The 13,974-nt window shown below is 39.6% G+C and overlaps 1 protein-coding gene across 1 annotated transcript in view; it reads right to left on the bottom strand.

Moving 5' to 3' along the window:
- The window catches only part of sorcs3 (sortilin related VPS10 domain containing receptor 3), a 162,345-nt gene that overhangs the window by 67,321 nt on the left and 81,050 nt on the right, over positions 1-13,974 (bottom strand). The window contains exons 4-8 of the mRNA XM_034893776.1: positions 10,439-10,512; positions 8,857-8,921; positions 8,195-8,313; positions 2,699-2,788; positions 548-727 (exon numbers count right to left, since the gene is read on the bottom strand). Coding sequence (XP_034749667.1) covers positions 548-727; positions 2,699-2,788; positions 8,195-8,313; positions 8,857-8,921; positions 10,439-10,512 — 528 coding nt within the window. The remainder of the gene's footprint in view (positions 1-547; positions 728-2,698; positions 2,789-8,194; positions 8,314-8,856; positions 8,922-10,438; positions 10,513-13,974) is intronic.

The raw sequence follows: 13,974 nt of genomic DNA, 5'->3' as shown, positions 1-13,974 counted from the left end.
ATATATATTAATATATATTTTATTATTATTAGAGATATATATTATGATAAAATATATGATATTCTGACTTTCTGTGGGATACTACTTGATACTACTGTGGCCTTGCAAAATGCCCAAATGTTAAAAATGTGTAGCCTGGTGACATCTTGGAGGGTTATTTTCTCAGACTTCAAAAAGCTCTTTCAGAGCAACTGAAGACATTCTTTTTATTATTATTATTATTATTATTATTATTATTATTATTATAATCACAGGCTAGTAAACTAATCTTGATATCTACAATTGGTGGACCTCATAAAAGACATGTTAATTAACTTGGGATTGACAGAACGGGGTATGAAAAACCATGTGTGTGTTTGTGTGTGTGTGTGTGTGGGAGGGGGGGTTGTCACACAAGGCTTGTACCATGTGGAGGCAACAACAGTGTCATTACTTAAAATTCCTCATGGGGGTGACAGAAAATATGCTCTAAAGAAATGAAAGTTATAACTTCCTATATTCAATCAATAAAAACCTTCCTGTATGACCAATTGCATCGGGTGCCTACCTCATACAGATCCAACATCTGGTTACCTCCGATGCCCCTAGTGGTCTTGACATTTTCCATGGCCAAGGTGAAGTAGATCCCTCTGGTGTCAGACAGGTAGAGGTTATAGGTGTCGTTCTGGTTCCACTCCTGCACCGCGGCAAAGACCTGCTTCTCATCAGTGCTGACAATGTGTAAATCCTATCAGGGAGCAGGGAGAGATTAAGAGGAGTTATGACTGGTAGCAGAGAGGTGACGGATTAGAACATGTTGACCCTGTGGGACCGGTCATGACATCAATGCTGCGGTGTGACTACAAATGGTCGATGACATACTGTAATGTGTATCCCACTAAGGGGCTCACTCTGACAACTAAAAGTGTGAATTTTAGTTTTTTTAGGGGCAACAGACGCCTGTTGCTCTATGCATTTAAAAAAAAAAAAAATCACACATTTAAAAGCTTTCAGGGATCGGAATGGGAATACTTTATTGAGACTATGATTCAGTAAATGTTGGACATTCTGGAATTAAAATAGATTTCTATGAGTCATAAAAAACAAAATTAAGAAAAATCTATAGAATAATGTATAATATTATAAAAAATTAGGGTACCCCAATAGGCTTTTTTTTGCCCCTGGTCTCGTTTGGATTTATTTTTTTTTATATTGAAATGTGCCTAAAGTTCCGATTCCATACTTGAATTTGCTCAGATAATAGAGCTGCACACCGTTTTTTTGTTTACAAAAATAATATGTAAAGAAAGTAACTAAAATATGTCTTAAAGCTTATTACATTTAACTCAGTGCAGCAAAGGAATCTGAAATTTTTCTCTGAACACCAAAAAAGATCTCTTTAGGATCCCAGTAGTCTCGCATTGCATTGGAGGAGGGTTTGGCTTGTTCAAACCGCATTCTTGGAGGGGTAAAAAACATGCTCTGGTTTATTGGCATTTCTTTAAACCAATCAGAATCATCTTGGGTGGGACTAAACTCATCACAGAGTAAATTAGTCATTCAAGAGAAAACTCAGATTGGACAGATAGTCTAGCTAGCTGTCTGGATTTACCCTGCAGAGATCTGAGGACCAGGTAACCGTAGTCTTCAGATTGGACAGATTGTCTAGCTAGCTGTCTGGATTTGCCCTGCAGAGATCTGAGGACCAGGTAACCATAGCCCTCAGATATTCACTGGAGGTTAAAATTCCAACATAAAGGAAGAGGAAGGTGACGGACATCCGGTCCAAGAAGAGGGCGGAATTTCCGGCAGCACCTGAACAACCCACTTAAAAAATGCCCATATCGGCTCTTATTAAAAATTTGAGATCCGGATCAGGACATCTCTAGTAGAAATACTTGTCAGGCTAAGGCTGAACCTTATTTCTCTATCTCACCCCTACCCCTACTCCTTCTCCCAGGTTTTTCACGTTCACAGGAGTCTAAAGGCTGTCCCAATACTCATTTTGACCTAGGGCTAGGGGTAGATGAAGGGGTATATGGCCCTTGGAACCGAGTGAGGACTCAGGCTTATTTGAAACCTTTATAAATACATTGCGCAACAAGCAACAAGGGCTGCTGCATCAAGCAAAGAGACACATAACTCAAGTATTTTGGCTAAAATAATTGATTTAAAAATGACGACAGTCTTGTTTTGTGCTCTATACAGTCCTGCACATATATACTTGCAACCATATTCTTAATGGACACTTTTTAAAAGCTGCTCGCTTTTTTGATATCAGTGCACAACACTACTTGCTTTGGAGACATTGCTATGTGCTTTACATATACCGTCCTGCATCACAGAGGACACAGCAGCGAATTCACTTTCGGGCTGAAAACGAGCAGAAGCTTCTTAAATCATGTGTTCATGTTGTAACCATTCAATATTGCATTGGTACTGTATTATTTTAATCATTTGTAATTAATTTATACAAGACATATTTGACACTGTTGTCAAAACCCAACCAAATAAATTAGACACACTTGCAGATCGCATCTCAGGAGTTTGTGATCAATACTGTATGGTGATGTAACCAAGTGGGGTCCCATTTCATAGGGGTATGTTTTCACCCCTGGCCCTTACCCCTTGGTTTCAAGGGCCAAGGGCCAAGGGCTAGGGTTAAGGGGTAGGGGTAAGATGGGAAAATGGGATTCAGCCTAATTGTGCTGCAACTTACCTTAGGCAGCGAATATTTGGGTAGTTTGATTTGAATAAATGAGTCTCTCTTGTAGGACACATAATAGGAGGCTCGTCCTGATGTAGGAACCTAGAACATAGAGAGTAAAATCATTGTAATACATTTAATTATACCCACAGTGTTTCCCTCTATTATAATGAGCTTTGGTTTTATACTTCACTATTTATCTTAGTATTGTAGTGATGGAGCTTGCATGCAGGGGACACCTTGTATAATGTGTAACCTCATCACTGACACCATATTGTATTTTCTCCAATCAATCAAAGTGAAAGCTTACACATAACCCTCTATCTCTCTTTGTCCTGCTGGTTTTCAAGGTTCTGCAGGATACACAGGTTTTATTTTTTATATTTTTTGCACTTAAAGTGATCCCCTGGCTTGCATTCAGAGGATGCTGCTCTCGCTAGGTGTCAGTGATGGTTGGTGGTTTCAAAGTGGACTTTGGTAAATATCTCGTAGAACAATCAATAGTCTCATTATTCTTTGTCAAGAGAAATGTTGAAGTTGCTTAAGCAAGCCTCGTCCGCAAGCTAAGAAAAAAGAAGTTGTCCATAATGGTCTAGACCATTTGCAAACAATCCAAGCTTAGTTAGTTGTTAGCTTATGCAGCAAGAACAACACAGGGCTGGTGGGTGTTGGAGAACTGTCATTAGCCTTAAGGCCATGGAAGCTAAGAACTTTATATATATACACACACACACACACAGAGTAAAGTGAGACCCCAGCTGCACATCACACTTTTCCCTCTTATCGTTATGACATAAAATTCATTAGAGGAAAACCTTCAAATCAATCTTGTATCTTAATGCTGAAGAGAAGCAATATCAGTTTTAATGTTGTATGTCAGGGCTGACTCTTTTTACCCATCTTGTAAGTGCTCTGGGTGGCTCAGAAGACAGAAAACAAGCTCTGATAGGAAATGTAGCCGGCTAGCAGTGAGCACTGCAGAATAGTCCAACGTGCAATCTAGTGAAGGAACAGGAGATCGATGTCGGGGTAACCAGAGGCAGTTTGAACTTTAAGAGGAATTGGTATGATTGATTTTTTCCCCCCATCTCGTTCAGGATCTTTCGTCTGTGACGCATATGTGTTAAAATGTGGAGGTGCTAGGATTGAAGAGGTGGTTTAGGTTGAATGCTTGTGAGTTTACTTGAAAGACTTCGGAGAGGTCAAACAGGATTGAAAGATCGTTGGGGAACAACTCTATTTCTGTGTCTAATGTGCTGCCAAGGCCAGTAAGGCTTCTAGAGGAAGGACTTGGATGCCTCGGGTAAGTAGGCGTCTTAACAATCCATATTCTCTTTGGAATAATAACATTTAGTTGTATCAAACAGCTGGTAGAGCACCATTACAACTGCTACTACTACTACAACTGCTTACATTTATGAAAGGCATAATGCCCTTAATACTTTAGTTAGTGAAGCACATTTGGCGCTGTAGGACGGGGCGGTTGTAGACCGTCGGTTTGTAGCAGGGAGGTGCCACATACAAGTGGTATACGTCATCTGAAAGCTAGGAACCTGAAGATGAGTACATGAATGATTGATTATCAATTGATGCATGACTTCATGCATTAAAACGCATTAATTAATTGATGCAGTTCAGGAACTATCAGTAACGTACATGGATGAATAGTATCTCATGCATAACATAAAGCTTTAGTGCGTAACCTTTTAAAATTAATGAATATTTGTTACATGAGTTGCTAAAAAGCTAATAAAGACTATCAGCTCTACACAACTCTCTTTTTATTTCTCAGTAGGATTACATTCAATGAAATCCTCCTTGTCCTTCTTGGCTACTAGCAACCTTGTGAAGGAGGGGTGTGGGCATTGAATGGTCACTGAAGGCTTGTAACATGTGGACAGGCTGACTGTTGTGTTGTCATTACTTAGAATTTCTCATCAGGGGAAGGCAGAAACTTCATATTATAGCTTTAAGGCAGGAACAATGTATTACATTCATTATTGTATCAATTAAGATATATGAATCATCTGATTTGGATTCATTATGATTTTGCTTTTATTTACTTATGATTTTATGGTCATGTCTTCTTCATTGGTAATTCTGTAGTTAAAGTGTAAGGTTGTAAAAAAATGGAAATGCAGCAATCGTCTTTGGGACCCCTCAAATAAAGTCAACGCTTCTGTATGTTTATGCACCACATTGCATTACAAATGCAAATTGAATCATAATTAAATCAGGTGTACATACTCTTCAAAGTCAATTAAAAAGTAAAATTCCTCATATCCTACTTGGATGACCATTGTTCTTAGGCATTACTTTTTTAGTGCCTCATGTTGCTGTGAATAAAGCTATAAAAAACTATAAAAATGCATCTGCAATATCCTGTTTTTGTGTCAGTGTAGTGACCTCGGTATCATTTTGCCAACCCACTATTTCAGTTACTAATACAATCAATTGTATGCCACCATTAATCATACCTTATTTATCAATGTTAAAGATGGGCCAGGTCAGCACTTTATTTGAAGGGACACAAACATGAGGCAGTAATGATTAATTAATCATGACTACTATCAACACCAACATTTCTTCCAAATATATGTACACTGCTGTGACAAGACCATCATTAAAAAATCTGAAATCCTTAATCCGCAGGGTACAAGCGGACGAAATGGGTTTCCTCAGGAGGGTGGCTGGCGTCTCCCTCAGAGATAGGGTGAGAAGCTCAGTCATCCGAGAGGAGCTCGGAGTAGAGCCGCTGCTCCTTCGCGTCGAAAGGGGCCAGTTGAGGTGGTTCGGGCATCTGGTAAGGATGCCTCCTGGTCTGAGGTGTTCCAGGCACGTCCAGCTGGGAGGAGGCCTCGGGGAAGACCCAGGACTAGGTGGCGAGATTATATCTCCAACCTGGCCTGGGAACGCCTTGGGATCCCCCAGTCGAAGCTGGTTGATGTGGCTCGGGAAAGGGAAGTTTGGGGTCCCCTGCTGGAGCTGCTGCCCCCGCGACCCGATACCGGATAAGCGGTCGAAGATGGAGAAAAGCCTACTCACCTGAGCCACCCCTGCATTGTGCTGTGTATTGGAATGTTCCAATTAGAGAGGCGAGCTTCAGGTGTGTATGATCTAGCAGTTTCTTCTGCTTAGTGAGGACAGCTTGGAAAAAAACCTCAGGGAGCAGGACGTAAGACTTTTGGATGCCCTCAGTGGAATGACTTGAGGTCAATTTAGTGAACAGCTGTTTTCTTAAATTATGGGACAGTTGTTTTTGACTCAGAGTCAATTACCTAATTTTTCTTGGAAGTGTGTTTTCCTCCCATACATTTATAATTTTTTCTTTCACTATTTTGCCTTGAAGCTGTTTTTATCTTTGTGGTCACAACAGCTCATTTTAGACAGCAGATCAAGTTTCAAAAACGGTCTCACAACAATGAAATGGCTACTTAGGGCACTAGCATCATCAAAGATGAATACGTTTTGGCTCATTGAATCCAATTACCCACAAGAATCTCAGCATTCTAGTCAGGACCAATTGATGCAACTCCAGTATGCAGGGATATTCAAATAGACAATTTTAGAAAATTACTGCATAAGAAACACTGCACAGTTTTTGCCTCAAATTGCAAGGGATTAGCAATAAGTGGCATACAGAGGAGACTTGTCGGTACCCACAGAACCCATTTTCATTGAGATATCTTTGGGTAGGAGGTCATGGGACTCCTTTGAAAATGGCCGTGCTAGTTTTTTTTTCCTCGCCAAAATGTTAGATAGATAGATAGATAGATAGATAGATAGATAGATAGATAGATCCCAATAAAATGGGATATCACAGTAATTAAGCCCAATTTATCACAAACTAGCATGTCATGGTTGCTCAGAACAACCAACCTAGTTACTAAGAACAATAACATTGCGTTATCACTGCTTAAAAATCATTCACATTCTGCGTGAAAGTATTCATGACAAAAATAGCTTCAAAAAGTGATATTGAAGTGCAAATTATAGCAAACAAAAAACATCCTTGTGTGTAGAGACCTTAAGTTGAGAAGCAGAAAGCTCTGAAAACAGTGGAGTTAGTTTTGCATGCTTCAACGTAAGTTGGTCAATAGCCAACTTTGGAAGTAGATACATTTGAAGAGGTGATGAGGTAACCCAAAACCCATCCCAATATTTTTTTCATGAACACAAATGCTGAAAACACCTTTAACCGACACAATGCACCAGAACCATTTTTGGAGGTGAATTTAAATAAAATTGAAAGCTTTGTGTTGACTAGGTATGAATCTTCCTGTTGACTTTAAATGCATGAAACCTCATTTACACATTGTCAAAGTAAATAATATTCATGCTGTAGAGAAAATTAAAATAAAGCCCATGAATTGCATCCGCGCTACTTGGAATTCAGGATATTACCATTTCAGATTTTTCCATCGCACAAATTATGATTAATATGACACACTGGGCACTGGCTAGACTGAATATTAAAACTAGATTGGCTTCACAGAAAAACAAAGCACAAACGTTCCTTTGAGTTTAAAGTTAAATGAGTTTTACATAGCGATATTGTTTTGATGAAATTGATATGAAACCTTTGCCTCCTACAGGTGAAAAATAGTGCCAATAAAGCTTCATGATGGTCTAATAATAAATGTGCTTCAGCAATGTTTTGAATATGAATGTGTGATGTGAATGAATCTGGTCAATGATGCCAACTCAGACATTTTTTATTACATTGTACTTTGAAGACTGTTTTCATAGACCTCCGTTAAAAAAAAAACATTTCCATCAAGAAAGCTCTGACACACCATAATCTACATGACCAACACAGCTTGTTAAGTATCTACACTCATCAGAGACTTTCCTCCCCCTAAAATAGACCCTGTGGGTCGTTTGTACGAGCAGCATATGTAAGTGTGGAAGTGAAGTAACTTAAAAACCAACGACTGTAGCCACAACGAACTATGTACACGTTACTCTGATCAGTTTTGTAGAGCAATGTGGTTTATTGACGCATAAACGGAATGAGAGTATGTAGGCAATCTTTTGAAATTGTACCCGTCCAATTTTTTTAGATACAAAAACACCACTGTGTATGAGGATGGTGTATGAAATGTTTCTGTGGAGCTAGCACAGCAAATCAATACAGAAGACATTGAGTGAATACTGGAATTAAATGTTCAACAGGCATTTTCAGGTGGCCAGAAAGCTATCCAACTGGATGCTTGTGTCATTCTGAATCTCCTTTACATTTAAGTAGACCCCTGTTCGCTAACACGTTTGCCAAAACTAGCTTTCTCTAACTTTCTTAAATCTTTCCACTCTATTGTGGTCACTTAGAAACTCAAAACTCATCATAATTAAAGACAAATAACACAAGAATTATAGAATACACACCCACATCTCATACTAAACAGATAAGCTAGTTATGGACACATTTTACTCAGGGTTGATAATGTCTACATAGCATAATTCATCATGTACCAAGAATTAAGGAAGTCTAGCTCTTTAGAACTCTACCTGGATGAAGATGTAGTCATCTTGAACCACCAAAGAGCTGATGTCGATGTATCCAGGGAATGGGTAGTTCCTGTTAGCTTCTGTGCACATCGGAGCTCTGCATGTGACATACTGCACATCTGTCCCATAGGAAGACATTCAGAAAGCATGAAATTGCATCGGCATGCTTCTCATATAGTATGTTGAGCTGTAAGCAAGACCTTATCTATAAAACATACATTATTTATTATTGAGAGCATCATTGAATGGTAATAACAGTGGTACCCAGAAGTCTGTGCAGCCTGACATCTTCATCATTCTCAGACTAAATTGCCTCTCTTTGTAGCATATGTATTCTTATCATGTGTGGATATCACAAACAAGCATTTTGGCCTGTCATTCACACCACGGTTATATGAGAAAAAAACCATGCTGAAATCTCAGACTGCCGCTGCGACATTATGGAATGGCATAAACAGTTTCACCTATATACCCTTTGGCAGACCTTGGTGGTGCTGCCATTCGGAGTTATGGAGCCGACATTCAGGAAAGGGAAGAGAAGAAAGGCCATATTAAGCAAGAATCATGCACTGGGTTTATTGGTGGGGCGGGCCAGTGCTCTTTCACTGGAGACAACTTTTCTCCTCTTCTTTGATCTGCATATGTGTGTAGGAGACACTCACTTCCATCTGGCGTGTGTGCCTCCATGTGGACCAGATCTAGCTCCTTATCGAGCCCGGAGACAGACCTTGTGGAGAATGACAGACAGGGGAAGAACACATAACCATAACGTTAATTAATAGAAAGGGATGTAAAGGGGAAAAAGGCACAAAGACATACCAGAAAGTCAGTGCAGTTGAAGGGTGGACACAGTGGAAACAGAAAAGGGGACAAGAATCTGACAAAGGCATTCTGCTCCTGCTATAGCTACCTCTGTTAGTGTCTGGAGAGTACAGGAATGCTTTCCCCATATTCTAAATTCCACATTACGGTAAGCATATTCACAGCATCTCTCGCCTTGTTCCCTTCGAGCGAAATGCAACAATACAAAGACATATACAGTGTCCTTTTCGTTGACAGGGTGGTGCAGGGTCTGTGAGTACATCTCGGGGTAAAATCTTGCTTTCTTGCTCATTTCACAGCTTGTGGATTAGACTGCGTGGATGCAGCATTGTGGCGATATTTCATATCCCTTGGAGGCAAATGATGCCATTGTCTAAATGCAGCCAACTGGAGGCCTGCCTGGCCATTGCTTAAGGCCCATCCCGTGTTTAGATGTCCTTGAAGGGGCTTTGGCGGGGAAAGGCGAAGCCAGCGATGGATTGTGCACATTATTTAGGATTATACCGCGGTGGCACGGAAGTTTTATCCAGATTTATGCAAGTTAGCGTTGATACAGCCACCGGCAATCTGTAGCATACCCCAGTCACCTCAGAGAGGGGGAGAGGGGCAATGAGCTGGAATAGATCCGGGCCTACATTTGTGATGAGTTTGCACTTTCTGACCTAGCAGGCACACTGCAGGGGAGCGAGCAGCAGACGTGACTGGATGAGCAGTGACAGGGACGTCCCGGGTTCCATTATAAGTCATACCCCCTCATACTATACATACGCTTCTGTATCTGCGTGTAATGCATCTGTGGGAAACCTCCTCCCTCTGTTATGAAGGGGTCATATATGGTTGATGTGAGCACTGGTAGCACACAAAACTGAACTGTTATGTTAACTTGTATAAAAATATGCACCCACACATGTGAATTTAAAGTCAATTCGGAAGACGGGTGTGTGAATATGTTTTATGCGTTAAAATTTTAACTACAAGTTCCGATTTCTTTTTTACAAGCTTTTGTGTCTTTATTTCTTTCTGTGACTATATATATATATATATATATATATATATATATATATATATATATATATATATATATATATATATTTATGCGAAGTATGCCTTATATGAGCAGGATGTGATGTAATGAAATGAAGTAGAGTGTGACATGCCCTCGGACGCGGAATGCAAAGTGTGTTCTGAAGGAGGAGATTAATCTCTGCCTGATTGTTTTTTAAGAGGAGGAGATAATGTGCAGAACTTCAGCAGCAACACCACTCGGTCACACACCTTGTTCTACGCCGTCAATATTACTAGCTCAGTTGCGCAGAACACAAGCACACAACAGTTACTGCATTTTAAAGTAAAGGAAACTTCGGAGAAGAGGAGCAGAGTCAAAAGAGAAAAGGAGAATGTGGAAAAAAAGGGTTGACTCACCAGTAGAATCTGTTTGGCGTGACGCGTTCGTGGATGAGCTGCCATTTTCTTCCAAAATCCAATGAACTGTACAACTGTGGGGGAGAGAGTCGGTCTTGTTAGCAAGATGAATGCATGTTTCTACATCGGTCCAGCTTCTAATTAGTCTGGCTGATTTTAGAGCCGTAACAGTGACAAGCGAGTTTGAGACATGGCTGGATAATCCCAGTGTGGAGTTTATTCTGGGGCTATAAAGCATTATCGGGGAGATAGGCCGGCAGAGCGAAGAGGTGCTATTATCATTACCAACTGGTCATTTAAGCTTACATATTGTCACATGAACAGGCATCTTTATTCCTCTTTCTCCCATTACAAATTAGAGCTATAAACAGACAAAGCACATAATGGCAAGGATGCATTAAAACTGAAATAGATGTCACATTAATGTGACCACTTTTAGCTTGATCATCAAATAATTTGGTGCGATTCGTGTAGGTTTTAGCGTGCCGTAACATAAAACTGCCTCCTCAGCCACCAAGGCCATGCAGAATTAGTGGTGGGATGTAACTACATTTACTCCATTACTGTACTAAAGTACAAATTTGTGGTACTTCACTTGAGTTTTTTCTCTTCATGCCATTTTCTACTTCTACTCCGCTACAATTTAGCGAGAAATGTTTTACATTTTACTCCACTGCATTCATCTGACAGCTTTAGTTACTAGTTATAATCCCCTCTGGTTATAAAATGAGTGCGGGGGACCACTAATAACAGCCACTATTTCTAACAGAGTACGTTTACAGTTTGGTATTAGTACTTTTCTAAAGTAATTTAAGGATAGAAATCAGAATCAGAATCACAAATACTTTATTGATCCCCAAAGGGAAATTCTATGTTACAGTTGCACAAAGTGTATAAATATCAGATTAGAAATATAAATAAAGAACTATAAGGAGTGTGGATATGCACGGTTTTTACATAGTTAAAGGAATTTTTATGATACAGTATTTTAGGAGTTGTAATGGTAAACATTAATAATGAATAAATAGTAGCAGCACACATGTTAAGCAGTGTTATTGCATAACAGTGTTATTCCACCACTGCATGAATGCAAGGAATGATATATATCTCAGCTGGCGCGAAGGTGTACAGTATGTAGCTAGTGGCCCAATTTCAGTGTATTAATTGCATTTTCTGGTGCTCGGGCAAACAATTAATAACTGGGGTGCATTTCCTTACACTGTATTGATTGATGTTGTAGTCACAGTTCCCCATTGTTGTTCTCACGCAGCACTGTGAGTTGCTGTTGAGCTCTATGCTAATGTTCCTACTTGTTGCCTCCTATCGCAGCAAATCTGACACTTACTCAGATAAAAGGATACCCATTACTCAAATGTATTTGTCAGCTTCGCAAGGGAAAATCTATCCATGTCAGCATGTGTTTTTTTTTTCATTTAGAAATGACAGTTTTCTCCTAACATGTAGGCTACAGCAACAATCATAGGCAGATTGTAGCAATAATCTGGTTCTCATTAAGTAATATGACACACACAATAAGTTTAACAAAGTCTAATATGCAGTACACAGACACACTATGTCATTTCTGATTCTTCCAGCCACTTTATTGAAAGCTTCCCCACCGGAGCCTTTGGGTCGGTGTAACAGGGCGGCAGGCAGGGTCCCTCATCTCTTTGGACAGTGACATATGACGCCAGCGGGCAAGCTCATCCTCTTCTCTCTCCATTCATCAGTTCAATGACATCTTATATTTTAAAGCTTCTGGGCTGTCACAAAGTAAGCTTCATAGTTTCCCACTCACTTCGATAAATCAAATGGCTGCCACGCCACCGATGGTGACAGCCGAGGGAGCCGGGGGGGGGAGGCTGGGTAAATTCATTTATTCATGCTGATGGTAGGTTTGGAAAACATTTGGGTTGAACTGACTCCTGAACTGACTCATTGTCATCAGGTTGCAGGTAATGCTGGACATTCAGCTAAAGGTGCTGTGAAATGCGTGAGTGGACTTTTTTAGTAGTTTGCAAAGTCCGAGCCAGATTTGTCTTTAATGGAAACTAGCAAACATATTCATTTACAACTTTTTTTCCAGAACAAAAACAAATAAAAACTGTGTTTAAAGAAAGACTTAGCAGTCACAATATGTGAGTAAAGGAAGCAGGGACAAACAATTACTGATTGAAATGTTGTCTTTGCTACTTTGAGTACCTAGTGCAGCCTTGTGCGATTTGAGATAACACTGCCCTATCGAACTGTCTGCTTTACACGAGTTATCACAAAGTCCTTGCTTCTAGACCTGCCTAAAATGCCCCATAACATGCAGTGTGTGTATATATATATATATCCCTGATAGTTGATGTGTGTGAGGTGGTGTGCTTCACACACAGAGTATACTTTTAGTGAAGCGTTTATTATCATATCATAAGGTTAGGAAAATATTATGCGGAAGTTTTTTGTAAAGCACTGATGCAGATTGTCGTTTTATGCATCAGCTAAAATAAAATATAGGTTATTGCTCAAATGTAGGGAGCGAGCAAGACAGAGTCATGCCTTTAGTTGATGATTATACCTTCCATTCCGTGCCATTAAGACTCCAAGAGATGTTATTCAACAAAATTGTGTCCCTCCAGTCAGCTCACCAACATTAATATGGGAAACCGCAACAGTCATACAGGGGGAAATAATCTTTCTACTTATTTAACAAGAAGAAGTGAACAGAGACAGCTGATACACATCAATCTAAAACTAAAAGAGTTAGAAAAGACTGTTATTGTAAATATAAATTAAAGCTGTCTGACATAAATAAGCCAATATTATTAAATCCAGCAAATAAAAGCACTTTGAATATTATAATACATAGGAATTTCTCAAAAATCCATTTCATCAAAAATAAAATATCATCTCAGCTAGAAAATAAAAGTCAGTGGGAAAGACACTTATCTTAGTATGTATATAGACATCAAACAATGAACCAAACATCAATAATATAAATACATTACTAAAAGCCTGCCTACATTAACAGAAGACCAAGACCCAGAGAAACCATTTACACCAGACAAATTTCACAAAGCACTCAATAAAGCAACGGGCCCAGATGGCTTCCCTGCGGAGTTCTTTTTCTTTTTGGACATTCTTGGCAAACCATCTTTCCAACAACAACTAATAGAAACTAGGGACTTCAAATAATTTTCACTAGTGCACTGTACTACGACTCAATTACCATATTTTTAAGCTTGAAGTCAACTATTATGTGGTTGGGTCACTGACAACATAAATCTGTAGCACTGTCACTGGCAATTTTTGTCAAAAACTCAGCTTAATTGAAACTCATTTGAAAGCCATGGAGCGTTTGGGACGTAGGGAGATGGTGCAAGGGGACCAGGAGAGCTGCTTGTAGCTTTTTGGATTTCTGCTACGCTAAAGGACCAGTCAACTGGTGTAAAGACATGCAGTAGCTATGTGCTAACGCTAACATCCCAGGCTAACCAGCATCGAATTACTGGAATACAGCACGGAGCCCAACATAGGAGGTATGAGTCGCG

The sequence above is a fragment of the Etheostoma cragini genome, chromosome 2 (genome assembly GCF_013103735.1).
Source record: "Etheostoma cragini isolate CJK2018 chromosome 2, CSU_Ecrag_1.0, whole genome shotgun sequence".
Lineage (NCBI taxonomy): Eukaryota > Metazoa > Chordata > Actinopteri > Perciformes > Percidae > Etheostoma > Etheostoma cragini.
This window is presented reverse-complemented; position numbering and strand designations above follow the sequence as displayed.